General features: G+C 51.2%; 9 protein-coding genes across 9 annotated transcripts; 4 read left to right on the top strand and 5 right to left on the bottom strand.

Annotated features, from left to right (window-relative positions):
* Positions 1–31: 31 nt before the first annotated feature.
* On the top strand, positions 32–1019 carry EJ05DRAFT_439880 (putative phosphoribosylaminoimidazole-succinocarboxamide synthase; the record flags this gene model as incomplete). Its single annotated transcript, XM_033741899.1, has 2 exons — positions 32–187; positions 237–1019. 2 exons carry the CDS (start codon positions 32–34, stop codon positions 1017–1019), a joined length of 939 nt encoding a protein of 312 aa, XP_033599758.1.
* A 132-nt stretch (positions 1020–1151) lies between these two features.
* On the bottom strand, positions 1152–2460 carry EJ05DRAFT_385789 (uncharacterized protein). Its single transcript, XM_033741268.1, has 4 exons — positions 1941–2460; positions 1834–1889; positions 1639–1786; positions 1152–1433 (listed from the first exon to the last, which is right to left on the bottom strand). Exons 1-4 carry the CDS (start codon positions 2265–2267, stop codon positions 1284–1286), a joined length of 681 nt encoding a protein of 226 aa, XP_033599757.1. The 5' UTR covers positions 2268–2460; the 3' UTR covers positions 1152–1283.
* A 602-nt stretch (positions 2461–3062) lies between these two features.
* Positions 3063–4543, top strand: EJ05DRAFT_511136 (uncharacterized protein). Its single transcript, XM_033748228.1, has 4 exons — positions 3063–3130; positions 3196–3549; positions 3606–3717; positions 3781–4543. Exons 2-4 carry the CDS (start codon positions 3249–3251, stop codon positions 4463–4465), a joined length of 1098 nt encoding a protein of 365 aa, XP_033599756.1. The 5' UTR covers positions 3063–3130; positions 3196–3248; the 3' UTR covers positions 4466–4543.
* Positions 4544–4697: 154 nt separating this feature from the next.
* Positions 4698–5291, bottom strand: EJ05DRAFT_440004 (putative 60S ribosomal protein L21-B; the record flags this gene model as incomplete). Its single annotated transcript, XM_033741908.1, has 3 exons — positions 4698–5028; positions 5087–5134; positions 5188–5291. The coding sequence occupies 3 exons, from the start codon at positions 5289–5291 to the stop codon at positions 4698–4700; spliced, it is 483 nt and encodes a 160-aa protein (XP_033599755.1).
* A 255-nt stretch (positions 5292–5546) lies between these two features.
* On the top strand, positions 5547–6740 carry EJ05DRAFT_476582 (40S ribosomal protein S9). Its single transcript, XM_033744068.1, has 4 exons — positions 5547–5637; positions 5717–5815; positions 5926–6159; positions 6230–6740. The coding sequence occupies exons 1-4, from the start codon at positions 5573–5575 to the stop codon at positions 6405–6407; spliced, it is 576 nt and encodes a 191-aa protein (XP_033599754.1). The 5' UTR covers positions 5547–5572; the 3' UTR covers positions 6408–6740.
* A 160-nt stretch (positions 6741–6900) lies between these two features.
* Positions 6901–9463, bottom strand: EJ05DRAFT_538533 (uncharacterized protein; the record flags this gene model as incomplete). Its single annotated transcript, XM_033749458.1, has 1 exon — positions 6901–9463. One exon carries the CDS (start codon positions 9461–9463, stop codon positions 7034–7036), a length of 2430 nt encoding a protein of 809 aa, XP_033599753.1. The 3' UTR covers positions 6901–7033.
* A 2119-nt stretch (positions 9464–11582) lies between these two features.
* EJ05DRAFT_465390 (aquaporin-like protein) lies at positions 11583–12766 on the top strand (the record flags this gene model as incomplete). The annotated part of the gene is made up of 3 exons (XM_033742777.1): positions 11583–11900; positions 11950–12250; positions 12303–12766. The coding sequence occupies 3 exons, from the start codon at positions 11583–11585 to the stop codon at positions 12764–12766; spliced, it is 1083 nt and encodes a 360-aa protein (XP_033599752.1).
* Positions 12767–14342: 1576 nt separating this feature from the next.
* EJ05DRAFT_385554 (uncharacterized protein) lies at positions 14343–17959 on the bottom strand. The gene is made up of 2 exons (XM_033741267.1): positions 17314–17959; positions 14343–17260 (listed from the first exon to the last, which is right to left on the bottom strand). Exons 1-2 carry the CDS (start codon positions 17802–17804, stop codon positions 14632–14634), a joined length of 3120 nt encoding a protein of 1039 aa, XP_033599751.1. The 5' UTR covers positions 17805–17959; the 3' UTR covers positions 14343–14631.
* A 752-nt stretch (positions 17960–18711) lies between these two features.
* On the bottom strand, positions 18712–19657 carry EJ05DRAFT_385507 (uncharacterized protein). Its single transcript, XM_033741266.1, has one exon. The coding sequence runs from the start codon at positions 19573–19575 to the stop codon at positions 18970–18972; it is 606 nt and encodes a 201-aa protein (XP_033599750.1). The 5' UTR covers positions 19576–19657; the 3' UTR covers positions 18712–18969.
* Positions 19658–20919: the final 1262 nt, after the last annotated feature.

Here is a 20919-nt window from a genome sequence, read left to right as displayed (position 1 = left end):
TCTAATTTTGCTTCCTGCATTACTGACAAACATGGCATCCAACGTACCTCTTGTGGAAATCGACCTGCAAGGTTCCCTCAAGCGCGTTGCTTCAGGGAAAGTTAGAGACCTCTTTGAGATTGATGAACACACTCTACTGTTTGTTGCCAGCGACCGCATATCTGCATATGATGTGATCATGCGCAATGTGAGCTACACTGCATACATGATCGACTTCATGCTGACTGTAGTACTAGGGAATCCCCCAGAAGGGTGCTCTGCTCACACAAATGTCATCCTTCTGGTTTTCATACCTATCCCGAGTCGAACCAAGCCTACAAACTCACTTCCTCGCCTCCGATCTGCCCGCTGCGGTCACATACAAGCTCTCTCCTGATTCCGTAGCTATGCTGTCTAAACGAAGCATGCAAGTCCGCCGCCTCAAGCCTTTTGCTCTTGAGAGTATCGTGCGAGGATACATCACCGGCTCCGCCTGGTCCGAATACAAGTCAAGAGGCACAGTGCATGGCATTAAAGTCTCTGGCCCAGGGGGTGCAATCCTTCGCGAAGGGGACAAGTTTGACAAGCCGATTTGGACGCCCAGCACCAAGGCGGAACTAGGCGACAAAGACGAAAACATCCACCCGGACCAAGCAAAAGATATCGTGGGTGCAGAGTACGCAAAGGCAATCGAAGAGCTATCTTTGGCCCTATATACTGCAGCTCATGAGTATGCACTCACCAAAGGCATTATCATCGCCGATACCAAGTTCGAATTCGCAGCTGCCCCTGAGACGTCCTCCGCAGAACCCAAGATTGTCCTTATAGATGAAGTTCTTACACCGGATAGCTCCCGGTTTTGGCCACTGAGCGAGTATAAGCCGGGTGGCGCACAGCCTAGTTTCGACAAACAGTTTCTGCGCGATTGGCTCACGAGTGAAGGGCTAAAAGGAAAAGAAAGTGTTACCATGCCCGACCACGTAGTGAGACAAACCGGAGAGAAGTACCAGGAAGCATTTGTGAAGCTGACTGCAGAATGAGTAAGTAATGTGTGTTCATTGGCGTTTGTCATATAGAAGGGTACATCACCACAGCCTGTGGCGACAGTTGTAGTCAAAAGATAAACAAAAAAGCTATTTCAATCAATTAGCTCTAATACATGAGACTGTAAAGTAACAAAAGCTACCCTAGCTTTACAGAACATGGAACAGTTCGAACAGTCAAGAGGTAGTAGGTAGCAGATTAAGCAAGCAATCAGCGGATCGTAGAGTTGGAATGACGTGGCGCTAACCCAAATATCATGCTTAGAGCTCAGATGAAAGTGGAACATGATGCGGCAAGATTAAGCCAAACAACGTAACAGTCATGGCGAATAACAAAACCTTCCTAGTAGCCTCAGTCTCACGCTTGATGCTTGTAAGGTCATGTGTGAGGTGATACGCAATAGCAACGGTCTAGGAAGTCGTAGTTAGCTCGTTGCAATAGACTTGATACCAATTTGTTGCTTTATGAATGTGACTTGAAGGCTTTTTCGGTGGTTTCGATTGGAGGAAGCTATACCCTTCGGTCATCCACAGGAATATATTCCATTCGAAGCTTGAGTCGTGGTAGACAAGCTGGACAAACGACCAGGTAGATGTAATGAATTAGTAAACTCACGAGAGTGATGAGGATCCATGATGGGACAAGGCGTGAGGGAACTTTGAAGGCTCCAAGGCGTGCCAAAGCGAGCTTGGGTACATAACCAAGAAGAAAGTCTGTCATACCAAGGCGAAGGAGTGTCGCAAACGGAGTATAATTCAGGAGCCTAAGCTAGGGGTGAGCGAAGGATAGCCATGTGGTGTGAAGGCTCACCATCGAGACATCAGGCAATCCGTGAAGAAGAATGATAGGTACGCAGATGCCGAGCACTTTCAGAAGTCAGCCACATTGCTCTTAGAAGACTATTAGGGGCCACAGACCCATAGTGCGGCCAGCAGAACGCAAGCTACCTCTAGACGCCTTTCCAGAGTCCACCCATTCTCAGTCTCGCGCAATTCGAGCCTGGGTGGAGTTGTGCTGTAGACAAAAACGAGGTCGAAGAAAATCTGTAGAGACCAGTAGCAGCAAGTGATAGAATAACTCATTGCCATGAGACGAGCACCCTGAAGGAAGACATGCCAGACTTTAGGCACCCCTAGAATGACGGCTACTTGCGGGTGAAGAGCTGACACTGATTTAGTGCGTTTTCCAGCTCGGCCAGACGTTGATGTATCGATTGCGGTGGCCGAACTTGACGCATTTTTCATAGAATTTGCTGGAGGGGCGGACTGTGTTGTCGACAGTGGTGGACGTATGCCCGCCAGGATTGTGTGTGGTAAAGTATCGTGTGATGAAACAGGAGGAGTATATGAAGGCGGCGGAGAAGGCGGCCGTGATCTAAGGGGAGAAGCCAGGTTGTCGACAGAACACTGCTGGTCAAGCCGCAGGGCAAGCTTTCGAAAGCAGCAAGATGGGAGAATCTTAGATATGAACTTTAGATATGCGCAATAGTTGCAATCACGTTTAGGCAGACCCTGGTCCCCGGCGTCTGGCGAAGGTGGAGGCTGTAGCAGGCTCGACGTGTTATTGTTCTCTTCAGTACTTTCTTCATGGACATTGCGTTGCCGTGCCGGAACCCTGAGCGCTGGAGCGAGGCTTGAGCGACTATCAACAAAAGAGACCAACAGGATTTGATATACGGAATGAGAGAATAGGAATCCAGAGATATTCAATGCTGCTCCGCGGTTTGAACGAACCTAGAGCGCCCTAGCAGCAGTGACCCTTCTCCAGACATTGGGTGATGCACCTGACTTTCCAAGGAACAAGAGCTTTCAGCAAATGTATAACTTCAGAAGATGCATGAGACCCAATGGAACGAAAGCGTGACTGGGAAGAAAATTGAGGGAAGCGTTTTGCCTGGTGAAATCCGGGTGCAGATCGTAGTTGGAGTCGAGCTGGCTTCTTCGTGTGACGGTCGTGAGGTTCATGGGTGACCTCGTGGTTCTGCGCTAGCTTAATACGGTGTAGTGTGCTGCTCCTGTCAGTCTCGTCACGTAGTTTCATAATTTGATGTCGCAGATATCGACAGCAGTGCAGTAGCAGCCGTGATATCCACTGTTCTTCCTTACTCGTATGTCTATCATCCGGGCATCGTCTTCTACCTTATAGTTGATTGACTGACCGTGTTGACAACAGCGCATCACCACCCCACGTTCTTCTATGATGGCCCGAGCCAGAATTTGAATTGCATGCGTACCGTTCCCTCCATCGTTTACTCAAACTATCGAGCATTTCTCATCATGTCGCACACAATACCGCGGTCGCTCTGGCTTAATCGCTCTGCTTTGAAGACACGTCCATGGCTTTATATACCGAATGTCTCTAGGGGATACAGCTCAAGAAAATCGAGCGGAAGAGCAAATGCGCTCGACACGAGAATTTTCCCGGAATCCAGATATTCACCAAGGACTACTGAAGACATACAAAGCCAGCAGGCACGTGTGCAGCAACAATATCAAGAAATGGCATTCGACGTACCTTTCTTTGGAGGTTAGTCCTTGGTGTGTGTCTACAGTTGCGAAGCTTGCTCATTCGTCTCACATTAGATATGTACGTCAAACCATCAGGATCAGATCTGCCTTCATGGTGGCAGCAGCCCAAGGCCAGATTTGCGATTACGAAACTATACTTGATTCAGCGCATTAAGGGCCAATTTTCGTACGTAAAAGTTTCGGTTCTGCAGATATAACTCTATTGAAGACCCTGCTTATAATTCTTTAGGATATTGACCTGTTGGTGGAGATATCGCGATCTCACCGGTTGGACTTTCAAGTCCCTCATACCATTCTATGATCGCATACGAGGCACAAGAAAGGCTGTAGACCTCGGCTGGTCTTGGACCTCTTTGTTGCCAGTGTACAACAAATATCAAAACCCGCTGATTCAAAAAGCTGTCAAGTTGCACATGCAGTACTTTGAATCCCTTGCTTCAGGCACTCCTGAAAGCTTGAAACAGCTTAAAAAGATTACTACACCCATTAACTACTATACGCTTCAGCAATTTGTTAACAGGCGTCAATCCAAAGAGAAGGTTAGCTGGGAAGTCACAGAAGTTCTCGAGAAACCATGTCTGGTGGCGGATTACGCTGGTTTATTGGCAGTCCCCGAGGCTGACGAACAACGCCTGGCGTGTCGTGAGTGTGTTGTACGACTTCGGACAAAGCAACAATACAAACGGTTCAGGAGGGAACTAGACGGGACAATAACAACACTAAGCAGCCGCAGTTTCAGTGCTAAGGAGAACATTGTATTACAACAGAAGTTGTACGACAACGAAGTTGGAGAATGGAAAGTGTTGGGGTTTGTAGCCGAGAAAACACCAGCAGGATTTGAAGAGGACCAGGTTAATTTACGAAAGAGAGACGCAGTGAGGCAGGAGATACAAAATCAGGTATTGAGAGCCTGATTGACCAGCGATCTCTGGTGGGTAGGGTATTCAAGTAGTAATACAACACACCTAGATTGCACCACTAAACAATTCAACACCCTCTGAGAGTATTGTAGAAACCGTGACGGTTATACGTTGAACTGGTTTTCGGAGCCTTGGTAATCTAAGATCCCGCTTTTACGCATGGTAAATACATCGCAATGCCCATAACCCACGCACGTAACACCATCGACCCACCCATACAACCAACCTAAATCGTGGTCTCGTATGGCACAGGGACGACGCTTTCCGGCCAGTTACCCTTTGTCGACACAGTCCTAGCTTCACGCGGCATAGCAGGTTGGCGCTTAAGCTGCACCGACTTGCCCTGCTCTTTCGCCTCTCTCCTCTTCGCGGCATTCTCCTTCACGCGGTTCAAGAACTCCTCTCGCGAGCGAGATTTGCGGACATGCTCGATGCGGACGTTTACGCGCTTCTCGATGTATCGGTTGCCGACTTGCTTGTGGAGGATAACACCAACGGAAGTTGGGGTGACGTTATAGATTACACCAGTCTTTCCGTGGAAGTCCTTGAATGGCATGCTGTGTGGTGTGTGAGTTTTAGTTCGCATCATTATGTTATATTAGTGCGAATACTGACCCCTTCTGTACGGCACCGTTGGCGACTACGTCGACGATGTCACCGACCCTGGGTTCGTGAGCAAATTGTGCGTTTGGCGCAGAGAATTCTTGATATCGTACTTGTATTGGCGCAGGTATGTGGATAGAGGAATGGTACCGCGCTTCTTGAAGCCTCTCTGGAAAGCATAGCGGGTACCCGCGCGAAGACCAGCTGAGTGACCCATTGTGAAATGATCTTAGCTAGTCTGCAGTCAGTATGCAAGCTACTTCCACGATGTTAGGTTGGCATGCGTACAGTTGAGCTGGTCGAAATCTCTAGAATGGTTGCTGTCGTCGAAATCTCGTACACACATTGGTGTTGGTAGGCCCGGGTCCAATTCTGTGTGTGCGGCAAAACAGTTTTTCCGGGCTTAGCGAGTGCAAGCGCGCACGACAAATCCACCACACCCCATCAGAACTTCGCGAACTTCTCATCGATCAGTACTAACACCTCAACACAGCGACAATGGCTCCCAGGAGTTATTCAAAGACCTACAAGGTTCCTCGTCGTCCTTTCGAGTCGGCTCGTCTGTATGTGATCCCCGGCCACTGAGTCGCAGCTTGCTCTGCACTCATGTCGCGGCACAAAAGGTTAACGCTGGGTTTATAGGGACACGGAATTGAAGCTCGTCGGTGAATATGGTCTGAGAAACAAGCGCGAGGTGTGGCGTGTCATGCTTCAGCTCTCCAAGATCCGTCGTGCTGCCCGGTACGTTTTTCCTTTCTCTCATCTCTCACGTCGTTCGCACGACTGCGCACGATAACCAGTCGAATAACGCTTCGAATTTAAGTATGCGCCCGCTAACAAAACTTATGCAGTCAGCTTCTCACCCTCGACGAGAAGGACCCCAAGCGCCTATTCGAAGGTAACGCCCTCATCCGTCGTCTCGTGCGTGTCGGTGTCCTCGACGAATCCCGCATGAAGCTCGATTACGTGCTCGCCCTTAAGGTGGAAGATTTCTTGGAGCGTCGTCTGCAGACCTGTGTCTACAAGCTTGGTCTCGCAAAGTCCATTCATCATGCCCGTGTGCTCATCCGCCAGAGGCACATCCGGTATGTCCTTCCAGCTCGCCAACGAGCAGTTCGCGTAGAGATGAAATTGTGTAGCTAATATGTGTTGCAGAGTTGGCAAGCAAATCGTCAACGTCCCCTCCTTTGTCGTCCGTCTAGACTCCCAGAAGCACATTGACTTCGCACTTACTTCGCCATTCGGCGGCGGCCGCTTCGGTCGTGTGCGCAGAAAGAAGGCCAAGGCTGCGGAGAAGAAGGACGGTGGTGATGAGGAAGAGGAAGAGGAGTGAATGGTAACCCTAACGGTGCACTCGAATAGATCATGAATATGGAAAAGGAAAGGTGTTCAAAAACGGCTGCAGCATACGTGTCCCTCGGCAGCTAGGCAGGCAAGCATGGAGTAGATATATGCATCTACTGCATTCCTTCGGGAGTATCGTTGGCTTCGGTAGCTTCGAATATAAGCATCGATATGGTCTATCAATGGTTCTCTGTACAACGCAACGCCTTCATCGCGTCCATCGACTTCTAGTCTGACCTGTATAAGATCCTAACCCTCAATGTTATCGTAACGTGCGTCCCTGCTCTATGAGCTTTAGCGATTGGTTCCCTCATGACACAACTATATATGCTTATATGAAAGCATCCTCGATTACGATACATACGACAGTGTTATCGTCTTTGCCACAACGCCAGCCCCCAAATATGGAACGAGGAATGAGGTGGGTATATACTACTTATGTATAGATGCATCGTAGGTGCGTAGTGTGTTTCACAGTCCATCGACACACTTCATCCAATATCAATACCAAGGCCACACCCAATTTACCCAGTATGCGGCGCTATGCAGAAACGCAAACTCAAAATACCCAGACTCATCAATCATCACAATTATTGGGGACGCCCAAACAGCCATCTACCGATCGCGGTCAGCCTCCTCTCTCCTCCCCCACCATCCTCTTTCTCTCACACTCCCACTCAATACCTCCACGGCACGCCAGACCCGTTCTACCACCCCCTCCCCGGCATCACGTCTGAGCTCGCCCGCACCCTGCTCCAGATCTGCGGCATACAGATCCTCGGCACGCATCGGTAGCTGCGCGGCCGGTTCGTCATTTCTTCTGATGGCAACGCTGTCTTGTTCATCTTGCTCGACGAGCTCACCTTCCATATTGAATCTTCGTGTGTCTCGGGCATCGTCACTATCGGCATCGGAATAATTATCAGAGCCACCGTCAGGATCGGGAGAATTCCTATCTCTCCGACGCAAGCTTCGCACCACATCCCCTTTGCAGATCGGACACGTGCGCCGGCGCGTCGTCAGCCATGGCGTTATACACTCTGCATGGAATTCGTGGCCACATGGCAGACTCATGACTCTGCTGATTCCATCCTCATATTCCTCGAGGCATACGACACACTCCTTCTGGCGGCCGCCATAGCGACGTCGCCATTCGGCCAATCCCGCTTCTCGCTTCTCACTGTCGGGAGAGCGGCTGCGATGGCGTGTTGTGTCATAGGAAGAAGATGCGTGTGTTTCTGGAGTAGTGCGTGCGCGCGGGCGAGAGCGGCGCGTGGTGAGTACCGGGCGAGGAGTACTGGTGAGTAGCGGAGTCGTTGGAGAGGTGGCGATTGGGGAGGAAAGTGGGCTTCCAGACGGGGATGGCGTAAGAATGCCTATGGATGAAGAGAGCGTATGGTATGTGCGTACAGGGAGACGCTCGACGACGGACTTTGGTGCTCTCCAGCGACGGCGGCGAATGCGAGAGCGCAAGAGAAGAAGCGCGTATACGACGGTCAATGTGACGAGAGGTGAGACGACGAGTACCAGAAGGGTATCGAAGAACGGATTTGTGGACATGCTGTTGGGGCTCAGGGTTACCCAGAGCGCGTCGTGGTGTAGATTTTCAGGCTCGTCAGGGACGAGAGGCGTGCTCGAGGAGTGGTGGAGATTGTCGTCTGAGGTATGGTCGTTATCATCTCCGCCACGCCAACGGAATGAGGAAAACCAGCCTGAGTGTCCATTTTCATCTGCACCGGCATACTCTCCACTTCCCGGCACAGTGCTTCCTCCTTTGAAGCGCTCGTCGGAAGTGCGGTCACTGTGGTCGGTGGTTCCCGTCGGGGTGCTGCTCTCTTTAGACAGCATATCGGGATCTCTCCAGTCATCGACGCCTATAACGAAGTTGTCATCGTTTGATGGAACAGGTGTTGTACTTGGCTGGAATGGTTTCTCCTTGGCAATGTCCTCGAGTGATGCCCAACTCACCGACTCGTGTTCCTTAGAACTGGCGTCACGTGAGCTCTGTTTGGGGCGTTGAAAGGATCCAAGAATTCTGCTGACAGCGCTTCTTGATTCTAAGCGGGATTTGAAATACTCTTTAGGTGACGAGCGTGACGATCCAGGAACATTGTGTGTCGATCCGCTCGCTTGCGGCCTGGACCGCTTTCCATCAACCCCAGATGGTATAAGAGATGAAAGCAGATGGGCGGTCGTATGGGAGGTGAAAATAGCTGGAATGGATACATTCGTTGTGTCCCCTCGTCCATACATAGAGATTAGTCCTCCACCGCTGTGGTTGTCGCCAACGATCACAGCAGTGGCGCCTCTCCGTTGCGCCCATAGAACCTTGTCAAGAAAGCCGCAGCCGCCGCGGCTCAGCAAAACAACCTTTCCAGCTATCTCAGCTCCTTCTTGAAGCGATTGGATATCTGCATGCGCTGTCATAGTTGCCTCTTTCTCTTCCACATGACGCGGTGTTGAATGTTGTGGGCTTTGAGACGATGAATCATGCAAGCTAGGATCGAAGTTCTTCAACGAGGCATAAGGCCCGTCCCTAGCAGCTTCATGCCTGGACCGCGGCGTTCTTCTTCTGAGTTGATTTGGAGTCGCTTTACTGTTTGAGCTCTTCCGCCAGTCCTCCATGTCGAACTCTGCCACATGCATATACGGCTCGTCGCCTTCTTCCCAGTCGGGTATGTCACTGCAACCGAGCTCGCCCTCAGATCGACCGACGAAACCTCCGAAAGCAAAAGCATCGTCGGTAAACCCACTGCCAGCCCACAGGGGACCACTGAGACCTTTAGGTGGAAGTGTAGGACCAAACATGGCGGGTCTTGCCAGAAAATATGTCGTGTTGTCGTCGGTCAAGCTGATGCTGGCGGTCGGAGCGAAGAGGATAGAGGGAGTGGACCACGAGAAGACAGACTGAGAAGAGCCCTTCGTCTTGGGGAAAGAATGGATGAGGTTGGCATTGTTGCTAGGCGCAGGGCTTCGCATACACAGTAGGATAGTAAGGAGGAGGAGGCATAAGAGAAGCGTAAAGAGGAATCTGAATGGTCGCATGATGGGAATAAGGCTCCAGGCGGGGCGCAGAGGAGAGGCGGCGGCTGAGTGGGTTATTGTAGAGTCGTCAACATTCGGGAGACAATGCGAGTCCTCAGACGCCGCGACGACGTAAAGCTACGGAAGAATTTCCCTTAGTGATTGTTTGCGGGCGGATACACAGAGTGACGAACACAAGAGTCAAGAGTTGAAGGCGGATAGCAGTGGAGTTGATGTGAAGTGGTCGGGTGGAAGCTACACCGCCACACTAATTTAGCCTTTATGTACTGTGGCCAATCAGACATCGCAAGGCTGGCGACAGCGGAGAAGGATCAATAGGCTCAAAGCGGCTAGAAATGAAGTACAACTACATTATCATTCATCATTCATCAGCATATAAATAATGATAGCATGCTGTTTTGACGATGCATAGGAGTAAGCGACGAGTCAAGCGTATGGCTTATTCATGAGGCGAGATGATAATGAATGAAGCAGCAGTCAACATCCACAGTCAACCATCAGCAGTCGTTAGGCCACGGTCATCAGTCCAAGTCACTTCTGAAACACTCGTCAGTGTGTTCAACGCGGCCGCATACGCATGACCGCTCGCTCACATACATCGTCCTGTGTTCTAGTTTCACCAACATCCTCTATGAGTCTAAGAGTAGCTAAAGTTGTTCCTAGTAGACTCATGTCCCGAGTACTCTCTCTACTGCTCAACAATAAGAACGACAACAACAACAACAAAAACTATACCACAAACAACACAGTTCTCCACCACTATAGATAGTTATAAATAACTACAAATGCGACAATCGACAACAAACTAGAGATTCAAGTCTGTGATAATGTATTCATCATCAGCGATAGACCGCCAACTCGAATCGCAGCATGCGCCTGCATGATGGCGCCTGTGTGAAGCAGCACGTGAGTAGTCCCGGCGATCCTATGCTTTTGCTTTACTTTTTCTTTCCTTTCCAACTCTTGCTTTGCTCTCGTCTCGAGTATGTTGATATCACCGGCGTTGACATAAGTTATACTAGCAATGACATCTTGGTCACCCTCTTTTCAGCCAGCTACCTGAGTATCAAGGATTGAGTACTGTGTATTCTACCTCAAATAGGCAATTTCTGGCTCCACTACCTACTCTGGCCCACTCTTTATATCTATCTCAGGCTTTATGTACCTGCACCTGAACGCTTGCATCGGCACAGACAGCGCCGAGAGGATGCCTCGAGATTGACAACGGTATGCACTTTTCACTGCCATGTATCCAAGATATGAGCCCTGCAGGTGGATCGTGAAAGAGCTGTGACCATTCGTCTGTCTTGTCCTTGTCTATCTTTACCTTGTCTATTCATTCCTACATTCTCCTCGCCTAAAGCCCACCATTGCCAGGTCATTGCTGATCGCACAGCGCATCATGCCAGCTTGCATGTCAAAGATCAAATCACAATCCGCTCCTTATATCATCCCTAGCACGATCAACTGGCTATGTACAAGCACCATCCCTAAGTCTCAACCATGCTAAAAGCCTTGTGATTGACCTCTACCGCCATGGTTGATTGGGATGAGCGCTAGCAACCTGGCTGAGTAGGACAGAGTTGGCGTTATAATAGCCTGTTCTAGAGAGGCGCACAGGAATTGCTACCTAGGTCGGTGGATACTCTATCTGCAGCTTCTCCAACAAGTCATCGGGCGTCAATTGTCTACAGTCGCGGTAGGAAGGTTGGTGCATTGCATTGGGCGCAAGTGGATGTATGATGACCAGTGTGAGAGAGATGCGTGATGGATGCGTGGTAGATGTGATACATGTGGGAATTGTGGTAAGCGTAAAGATGGCAGTAGCAGTGCTATGTTCCTGCCTCATACGTTCTTCTCTGGAATCATTTAAAGGAAGCCTTTCCCCCTCCGTCTGCTCCATCTTCCTTTTCTCCTCACAGTCTTGCAAGACGCCGACAACACTCCTCCATCCTTTCATCTGAACCATCTATCTCCCGCCTTCCTAAGCAGCCCCTACATTTCTTGTCTCATAACACCTTCACCTTGTCGATTGCCTGTTTCTCGGCCAGTCAAGTACACACTCTTCAATTCCTAAGCAATCTCAAATCATCTCACGCCAGTCTCTATGAGCAGCAACATGGACCACGGTTCATCTACTCGTGAAGGGAATGTCCAGCGTCACCCAAAGGGCCTTGGCTGGCTTCCCAATACAGCCCGCAACCATGTCGTAGCCTGGATTGCTGAGTTCATTGGCACGTTCCTGTTCCTGTTCTTCGCCTTCTCTGCCACCCAGGTTGCCAACGTTGCTGCTGCTGCTCTCAAGGATGAGGGTCCTGAGCCAGCCAGCTTCGCAGTGCCAGCTTACACATTCTACATTGCTGCAGCCTTTGGCTGCTCTCTCGCTGTCAATGTCTGGGTCTTCTTTCGTGTCAGTGGTGGGATGTTCAACCCTGCTGTGAGTCCACCTTTTTGACGCGCCAGACCAGGCACTGATCGCCTTTTAGGTCACGTTTGGGCTGGTACTCATCGGGGCGGTTGACTTCGTCCGTGGCTGCATCGTTATCACCGCTCAGATAGTTGGCGCCATCGCAGCAGCAGGCATCGTATCGGTAGTGCTCACTGGTCCGTTGCCCGTGCAGACAACACTGAGTCCTGGAACTTCTGTCACCCAAGGCTTCTTCATCGAAGTCTTTGCGACATTCCAGCTTATATTCACAATCTTCATGTTAGCAGCTGAGAAGCACAAAGCTACGTATCTGGCACCTCTCGGTATTGGCTTGGCTCTGTTCATTGCGGAGCTCGCAGGTATGTTTAATTCCCCCATCGATCTACGCAATTCACTGACAAGCTGTTGTAGCTGTACCTTTTACCGGAGGCTCATTGAATCCTGCTCGATCCTTCGGGCCAAATGTCGTTTTACGTGACTTTGCCAGCTACCACTGGGTTTACTGGCTTGGTCCAGGTCTCGGGGCTGTCTTCGCGGTCATCCTGTATAAGATTGTGAAGTTTCTTGAGTACGAGACTGCCAACCCTGGTCAAGACTTTAACGACAAGGATGCTGAAGTAGCCTCTGAGCGACAATCTAGCGTAGGACATGATGGAACCATGGACCTTGAGTCAGGACTTGGAGGTATGGGTAAACACGAACATGCACGCCGTCCAAGAGTCTCCACAGGAAAACCTGGAACGCCCACTGCCTCCCCAAGCAAAATCATAAGTAGCGTAACCAACGCTCTCTACGAGCCTGAAAGTTCGCCAACCTCGACGTCGCGGCTCCAGCCTACGCATGACACTATCGATGGTCGTGATCACAACTTTTGACACAGCACCTCTACTAAGTCTAGATGGGGTGCCATCATATCAGCCCCGAGCTTGGTCGTCAGACAAGTCTAGCCTCAACACCAATGGGGAGATGAGCCCGAGGATGCACACAGCAATCAGCAACGATGGCGTCCATGATGTGTTTTCTTTCATGTAGCCGCAAATTCCTTTTATCAGAGTGCGCGTGGGATGGTTTCCCTTAGTGGCGATTGTTGACCAGTCAGCCATTGTACGAGTGGATCTCATGTAGGAGCAGGCAGTCATTCCCTAGTACGCAGACAAGAAATATCAAAGTATTGTTCTACTTTTGTGTCGTCAAGTCAATATCATGTTTCATGTAAGAGAGAATCGGACCATGTTCAAGCCGCCCGTCCCCTGTGCTGCATGACATAGACCCCGCGAATCGTCACGAAAGAACCTTGGAAGCGGGAAGGAGGATGGTGGATACTTTTTCCCGAAATCCTGGATTTGCCATGGTTGACATACAGCGTCTGCAACGATTCTGAAGAGAACGCGGGGGGACACTGTGGCTGCTTTTTCTGACATGCCGAGATTAGCATGACGGTCCTGCAGGACTCACTACAGCAGTCGTACAACAAGTTCTCGCTCAAGGCTCAATCACAGCCACTGCAGATCAGTCTCCACATTCCCACATTACGGCAACTTAAACGGCACAGCCCGCATCTACCCGCATCACACCATAACAGCGCGCACAGTCTTACACACACTCTCTCCCTCTCCCACTCACACTCACAGATCGCCGCGTACCACTTGCTCTCGGCCGGCTCAGGGCCCCTAGCAGATGATGTGCAGTAATATCTGCATCCATCGTGCATCGTGCATCTTGCGACTTGCGTCTTTGCATCCAGACTAAACCCAAGCCAGCCAGATGGCTACTTAAGCTTGCCACTTTGACACATCGCACATGACATGGCACCTAACACCTGACACCTGACACCTGACATGAGGAACGTTGACGGAGGGCATGAGTTGAGAATGAAGATGAAGATGAAGATGAGAATGGGGATGAAGGCGTAGAGTGGTAGTCTGAAGCGTGTGTGGAGAAGGAGGAAAGCTTAGAGGTGGAACAGATTGGAATGGAGTCAAGCACAACAGAGCAGAGCAGAGCAGAGCAGAGCAGAAGTTGAGACGAAGATGGTCATGACAGTAATTTGCCACTCTAGCAGCATTCAGAACAGCTAGTTGGGTTTTGACTGGGCGGTTCAATGGTTCGATGGTTCGAGGTTTCCGGTAGAACGTAGCACGAAAGCACAGAACGTAACACATAACGAGTCACCGAAAAAAGGGACAGATCAACGGAGACACAGGAACCAGGACAGAGATAGAGACAGGGTTTGGAACTGGTAGATGGATGGATATAGGTAATATGCCACTTGGCGAGGGGTCAGCCAGGGGACAAGGGGTTTGTTGGTGTTGGTGTTGGTGTTTTTGGGGCGTGGGAGGAAGGAATGGGGGGGTGAGTTTGATATGTCGTGGGTGTGGGTGGGTATGTGGATGGATGTTGTTTGGGTATGTGTATGTGTGCGTGTGGGTGAATATCGGGAACATTAATGGTGACGATCAGGAGGATGGAACGCTGCGAGCATGGGAGTAGGTGTTGGGCGTGGGTATGTATGTGGTTGTGGGTGTAGGTGTGGACGTGGACGTGGGCGTGGGTATAGGTGTAGGTATGGGTGTGGAGATCAAACACGTCAAGCAAGAACACGTCGCAGGTGTCGTATACTCGGATTACAACGAGGAGAGTCGCTGCACTCCCCAGACACACACACACACACTGAAAGACACTTACGGAGAAGCTGTGTGCGTGCATATGTATGTACATGTACGCAATGCATAAGCGGCGCCTACATGTCCATTGCACTCAAAAATACCGCATCTGCATCGTCGTCTTTACTCTCGCTCCTCTCGTGTCTGTGGCGTCCCATCCTCTCCGTCCTGCTCTCATCGACACTCCCACCACTGGCACTCTCAACCTCTTTGCGCACAACTCTGTCTGCTTCCACATCCAATGGATCATCAATAACACCCATCACGCCTTTCTCCGGACTTGCCAGCGGACTCACGTCGTCCGCGACAGGAGCCTTGACAACGAGCAGCCCATTATCAGGCCCGGTATCTACATCACGAGCGTGCGCAACACTCAGACGCTTCCGGCGCGGGGGCGCGCGGGGCGAGGATGGAGGGGCAGCATGGGTGCTTGTGCCAGCAAGACTGGCTGTGCTAGATTTGCGACGCTCGTTCGCGGCTATGGACTTGGAACTGCTCATGCTTTTGTCATTCAGTGGAGCTGTATTTATGGAGAACATGTCGTGGGTTTGATCAGCGGATGAAAGTCCGGGATCAAGGGCCGAGCCGGGGCGCGGAGGCAGATCGGGCGCGGTGGGAACCAGATCGGGAGTGTCAGGCGCGCTATCACGTTGCTTTTCCCGCCCAGGATCGGCGAGGCTAGTGGCGTCTGCTATGGTCGAGGATGCCGAACTTGATGTGCGACGAGTGGGTGTTGCAGGCATCAAAGGACTATGTGATACCATGCCGGAAGACTGTGGTGCGGGTTTGCGTTTGGTGAGATACCAGCCGCCGGCAGTCTGGTGCTGTTTCGGAGGATGAGGAAGAGGTTGGCCGGGTGGAGGTAGTGGTTGGCCGCGGCCTATGGGATTCGAGGGAGTTCCTGGTGCAGGCGCAGCGTGTGATGCTTCGAGTTCCTTGTCGCCGCGTAGAATAGCGGCGGCGTCTTTTGCCGTGAATGTGGGTACATTGGGTTGGTTGTGTGTCTGCTGGCGATTTGCGAACCACTTCTTGGCCGCAATGGTTGCTTGGTTCAGGCCTGCTCGCGAGACTGCGTTGATTGTGGCATATTTCGACTTGCCTGAGTCGTGTGAAGAGGAGCTATCGGTGGTAGAGATACTTGCTTGCGTCATTGAGCGCTTTGGGGAAGATGATATGACAGAGTCGGGCTCCAATGCATCCTCGTTCTGAGACTCCTGAGAAGACACGCTGTCTTTCTTGACGACATGCTCAACTAGAGACGGTTGAGGTGGTGATCCATATGGGGACTCGGGAGGAGAAGTTGGGGGCGATCGCATTGAGATGTCTTTGATGGCGCTTTGGGCCACACTCTGTTTGCCAGGACGTTTCAAGGCTTCCACAGTCGCAGGGTCAAGGTTGACGACAGGGGTGGCAGCGCTGGCGAAGGATGTCGATCGCATAGCTCTTGGCTTTGGGCTCGACCTGGACTCAGAACTGGTCAAAGTTCCTTGCTCAGTGTGAGTACCGTCTAGCGACATGGCCGATTTGGAGGACATCGATTTACGATGCGTGATCCTCGGGGCGGTGTCGACTAGAGAGGGCATGCTCATTGTCTTCTCGCGAAGGCTTTGTGACGGTGCTGGCAGATCTGACTCATCAGAATCCGATCCCTTGTCCAACTTGTCCACCTTGTCCACGAGACCATGCTCGGCAGCATCGGTTTGCTGGTCTGGTAGTGGCCTCAGCTTGTGATCATCTCGCCAGATGCCTCCTCTGAATCTCTGGAGAAGTGTTTCGTGGAACGGTACATCGTCCCAATTGGGATAGACGAGAGTCTCCCCGATGACCTCCCTGATTCGGCTTTCGATGGCGCGGAGAATGACGCCGTACGTGATTTGGCGTTGGCTAACGATGGGCTCAATGGACATTTCAACCTGGGGCGCTGTTTCGAAGGATATCCATATTCGGTTGCTCGGTGGTGGCTTGATCCGGATCAACAGATGCCCTTCGAGTTTCTTGAGGACTCCCGCAAGAGTGAGATGGACCTCACGAGCCTGAAATCTCTTTCCAAGGTCTATGCGCGCAACGGCTAGAATCTCAATGGAGAAGTTCCCTTTGTATTGCACGTCCGCTTCGCATGTCAACTGTCCATCTACCGACAAGTCTCGCAACTTAGGGTGCGTAATCGTTGGAGCGGCATCTCCCATATCAATTTTCTGCACAGTGATACTGGTGATGAACGCAGGCTTGGGCACTCGCGCAATCTTTTTGGTGATCTTTGCTTTCACATGATCCAGGATGTCTGGCGTCTGATATATGCCTAGAAAGACGCGCCCCAACAATGCATTGAACCATCTGGTTTGCAAAGTCTCTTCAGAGGCATGAAGTGTTTGCACCAGCTTGACGATGTCTTGCGTGTCGAATTGCAGAGGGCTCGGAGGGCTGTCAGAAGCGTCGGGTCGTTTCTCTTGATTCGCCAGCATTGCGTGGTAGAAGTCTTCCTTCAGGGAGCAGTTATCACAAAACAGATAGAATGGTTTCGCGTCGGTGTCAAGAGTCCCAAGGGCTCGACGTCGGACCAGCCGTACACAATTTCGCTTGATGAAAAGCTCTCCTTCCGGTATGGTCTCGCCTCCAGCGTATACATCGACGTCGTAGTAGGCTAGCGATATAACATGGCGTACTTCGAGCTGTTCGGCGTCGTCATATAGCATCAAGTGCCCATGTCTGCGTCAATTTTCAGCCTTACATTCCATTTGAGTTCAAAGCAGGAAAACTACCTCAGGACCACAAAGAACACGTTCCGCGCCTTCTTCAGAGGCTTGCTTCCTGTCTTACCGCTGTCCAATGTAGGGATCTGACTCTTGTTCCGGTCAAATATACTGCGGTACATGCTCTGGTACACGCTCGGACTCTCCGTGGCTACTACCTCGCCCGCCGGTGTCGTTCGCTCTGGCGGCTTGCCATTGACACCTCCAGGCACATATTCTCGACATACTGCAAAGTAACCGGCCGCGACGTCTGGCTCATGTGTACGCTTTTTGAGCTCGGCCGGAAGCTTGCCGGAGTCAATTTCCCAGCTCTTATCGTCGTCTTTCGAAGACTTGCTGTTCTCTCCCGGTCTGTCTGTAGTAGTGTGGGATGTATCCGAAGTCGCGTCGCGGACTGGGAGAAGGTAACGAGCGTGTAGTAGAACGACGACGAGAACGAGTGGAATGAAGGTGATTCCGCCCAGGACGTAGATGAACAGAAAGCCGGAGAGGCTCACCATGACGGTGGTTGACAGGTACGTGGCATGTGGATCGTAGCCATCTGCTGAACGAGAGTTTGGGCGGTACTGTACCGTGGAGAGAGGACGACGTGGTCACAAGAGGTGATACTGCTTCCCGACTGCGGTCAAAGGTCGAGATGTCGACTTGTGCTGGGTTGTCAGTTACAACCGGAATGACGCTGGGGACCGACGCGCTAGCGGGTCCGCACCTTCCCCGCTAAGACAATGATGAATTCATTGCGCTGCTTCAATCATGTAGTTTTGTTCTGCGTCGTCTTCATCAACATCCCCTGGACACGATACACGTAAGTACTGTCGCGTAGCACGATGATGTCCTGTCATCTGAGGTACGTATTCATAAGTCAAGGGCCAGTTTCGGCTTGGTTCTCTGCTTGTTCATTGTGTCTGTTCATGACTTTGGACGAATCGAGCAACAGTTGAGCAAGACGCACAGTCAAAGTGTTTTGTCTACGAACAAGTGAAGTACATCTATCTTATAAGAAGGCTGTCGACGGGAGTTGTGGATCTGACACGGCATACAACCTGTTGGCGAGGCCAAGAACAGCTCGACGGACAGAATATCGTCGCATGGTTGGATTTGGCTTGTCGTTAGGGAGGCGGCCTGACAGATGGAGGATACCTTTGTCATTTGCTCCCTTGACAATCAAACAGCATTCCTATCTGTAAACTCTCGGCGCCCAGCTGCATGCATCCGAATAAGGCGGCCATACATGACCATAGTGACAAGAGCGGGGATATATGAATCGGCAAGGCCTCTCGTACGACAACCATAGACACAACAATATGTGTCAGTGGCACAGAAGAACCGTCTACCTGTTATATTGCTGCCGTCGGGTCGACAGCCCGTAGAGGGTGCTGCATCTAGCCTTTCGACAAGGGACCTGCGAGGCAATGGAAACCAACACCAAGCTCTACGGACGGGGACGTTTGTGCACCTCCTAGTCATGTCAACCCTGTTCTGTGGGATCGACGTTTTTCGTGTCACACGGCATGCAGTATGATAGAAGGGACTGTTGGTCCGCCGTTGCTTTCGGCATTGCGTGCGCGGGGATCTGGGAGAGGCTGAGGTATATTGATCGGTCATGGCTGGTGGAAGTGAGGTAGAGACACCGGTCTTTGGGTGAAGAGTATAGCAGATGACAGGCTAGGCATGGCGATGTACTTCCGTGGCGGAGATGGTCTTGGGATTGTCGTCGGCGCCTGAGCGGATGCGAGACATAGCGTCAAGAAGTTCGCACGGACAAGGCACGCTGACTCGGAGCGTGCTGGTGGCGGCCTTCATCTCTGGGTATGAGCTGGTAGAGGCGTGGAAGCATGCTTCCCAGTAATACGAGGCTGCTGACTGCGAAGCATGGTCAGTTATGGGGATGTGGTTCTTACATAGTGGCACAGCGAGGGATGTGATGGGCTTGGATATGTTACCTCTGGTCGGAGTGTTGTCCGGCTGGCGAAGAGCACCGAGGACCAAGAAGTAATAGTCAAGAAATGTCCAGACAAGAAGTGCAAGGCAGTAGTGGAGGTGGTCCTGATGTAGACTCGATCGTCCAAGACCAATACAGAAGCCGATGCAGAGGAGTATGATATGAGGCAAACAAAGTGACGAGCGAGACCCTTGAAGAAATGCACAGGACGGAAAGCAAACAAAGGATACGCAGGTGGTACAAGACCCTACTATCTGCGTGCAGGAATTCCCCCGACGAACGCATGCACCGTGTGTATGTGCAGCAGGCAAACAATATCCCGAGGCCATGCATCACCATCGTATTTCGTGGTTTGGGTGTGGATATCACGGATGGTGGTAGTAGTCATGATGGACAGAGTGATTCGCAGCGGTCACTATTAATTAGATGGTAAAGTGCCGTTTGCAGCTGATCTGCATGGAATCCTCGCCCGGCAAAACCTCGCTGTCATCTGGATTGTGAGGCAGAGCGAGTCAGCGAATGAACACTTCTACATCCAGCCTAGCGCTGTTTCATCGAGCTGCCCACGGGGTATTTCGCCACTTCTGCACCTGGCACTTGCATCGTCGTAACTTCCATTTTCATTTTCATTCTCATATTTCACCCACTGCAGCATCACGTTACGATGACGCAACTCGTGATCCGGTGTTATGATTGGTCGGACAGTCCCTTGAAAGTTGACAAGTTGACCCCCACTTGCCGCCGTGACGCCTTGACCCCCATCGTTTCTCAATTGCTGCCCTGAATAGAAAGAACCCTTGGGCCCCACTTCTCCCCTCGCTTACCCAGATTGGCTTAGCGGATGGTTCTTCACTGAAACTGTGCGACATGAGATTGCGACAACATGTGAGGTCATCAATGTTAATGGGGAGGCTGGCTGCATTTCTGTCCATGCGTAGATGACTCACACCCACACACCGACACGCAGATAGAAGTATATAGAGACATATAGAGATATAGAGAGTTGTTGGGAGAGGGAGAGGGTAGCAGAGAGGGGAGAGAGAGAGGGGGGGGGAGGGGGGTCCCATCACTCCCACTCCGACATCCATGGAACTACCTAGAACACAACCACTGTTACAAGCGGGGAGGACGCGGCTCCATCTTGCCGCCCGCATCACATCGATTCTGTCGACATCAACCTTGGGAATTACATGTCAGGATATCGGTGTTAGTCTTCATTCAGATCGCCGCCGTTACGCACGAAAGATCGGTCTGGGCTACGGCACGAGGGCGGGCGGTCAGATTACGCTTCTTTTTAGAGTTTCTGGAATGTGCAATCTGCTTTTTTCGCCATAATTACTACTTTCTTTGCCTTCTTTTATGCGTCGTCGGCCGTCCATGCATGCATGCATGTAGCTGGGTGTTTGCAGTGATAGATGGCTGTGCAGCGATGTGCCAATCCCGCCCTTCTCGTCGTCGCGTGCATTTCTTCGTGGATCAATGTCTTGTTTTGTGCGTGGAGTGTGAATGTATGTGTATGTATATGGTTATATCTACATGGTATTCTCTTTTTGTGCTGCTGCTCCCTCGCTCGACTCGCAACACTCCGTCCTGCCAGCATCATCAGCCTTGGAACAGCTGCTATTCCAAATACTCACTTCTCGCAAACTCCTGACACGTCCCATCGCATCCCA

This window comes from Pseudovirgaria hyperparasitica (assembly GCF_010093815.1).
Source record: "Pseudovirgaria hyperparasitica strain CBS 121739 unplaced genomic scaffold EJ05scaffold_9, whole genome shotgun sequence".
Lineage (NCBI taxonomy): Eukaryota > Fungi > Ascomycota > Dothideomycetes > Acrospermales > Acrospermaceae > Pseudovirgaria > Pseudovirgaria hyperparasitica.
This window is presented reverse-complemented; position numbering and strand designations above follow the sequence as displayed.

Excerpts from the sequence above, each read along its gene's own strand:
- EJ05DRAFT_385789 (XM_033741268.1), bottom strand. The coding sequence starts at position 2,267 with ATGAAAAATGCGTCAAGTTCGGCCACCGCAATCGATACATCAACGTCT. Across the intron at positions 1,787-1,833 it reads GATTGCCTGATGTCTCGATG|GCTCCTGAATTATACTCCGT; the intron begins GTGAGCCTTCAC and ends CCCCTAGCTTAG. Across the intron at positions 1,434-1,638 it reads CATGGATCCTCATCACTCTC|ACCGTTGCTATTGCGTATCA; the intron begins GTGAGTTTACTA and ends ACGACTTCCTAG.
- EJ05DRAFT_511136 (XM_033748228.1), top strand. The coding sequence starts at position 3,249 with ATGCGTACCGTTCCCTCCATCGTTTACTCAAACTATCGAGCATTTCTC. Across the intron at positions 3,550-3,605 it reads CGACGTACCTTTCTTTGGAG|ATATGTACGTCAAACCATCA; the intron begins GTTAGTCCTTGG and ends GTCTCACATTAG. Across the intron at positions 3,718-3,780 it reads CGCATTAAGGGCCAATTTTC|GATATTGACCTGTTGGTGGA; the intron begins GTACGTAAAAGT and ends ATAATTCTTTAG.
- EJ05DRAFT_476582 (XM_033744068.1), top strand. The coding sequence starts at position 5,573 with ATGGCTCCCAGGAGTTATTCAAAGACCTACAAGGTTCCTCGTCGTCCT. Across the intron at positions 5,638-5,716 it reads CCTTTCGAGTCGGCTCGTCT|GGACACGGAATTGAAGCTCG; the intron begins GTATGTGATCCC and ends CTGGGTTTATAG. Across the intron at positions 5,816-5,925 it reads AAGATCCGTCGTGCTGCCCG|TCAGCTTCTCACCCTCGACG; the intron begins GTACGTTTTTCC and ends AAACTTATGCAG.
- EJ05DRAFT_385554 (XM_033741267.1), bottom strand. The coding sequence starts at position 17,804 with ATGGTGAGCCTCTCCGGCTTTCTGTTCATCTACGTCCTGGGCGGAATC. Across the intron at positions 17,261-17,313 it reads GTGTTCTTTGTGGTCCTGAG|ACATGGGCACTTGATGCTAT; the intron begins GTAGTTTTCCTG and ends AAATTGACGCAG.
- EJ05DRAFT_385507 (XM_033741266.1), bottom strand. The coding sequence starts at position 19,575 with ATGGCCTCGGGATATTGTTTGCCTGCTGCACATACACACGGTGCATGC.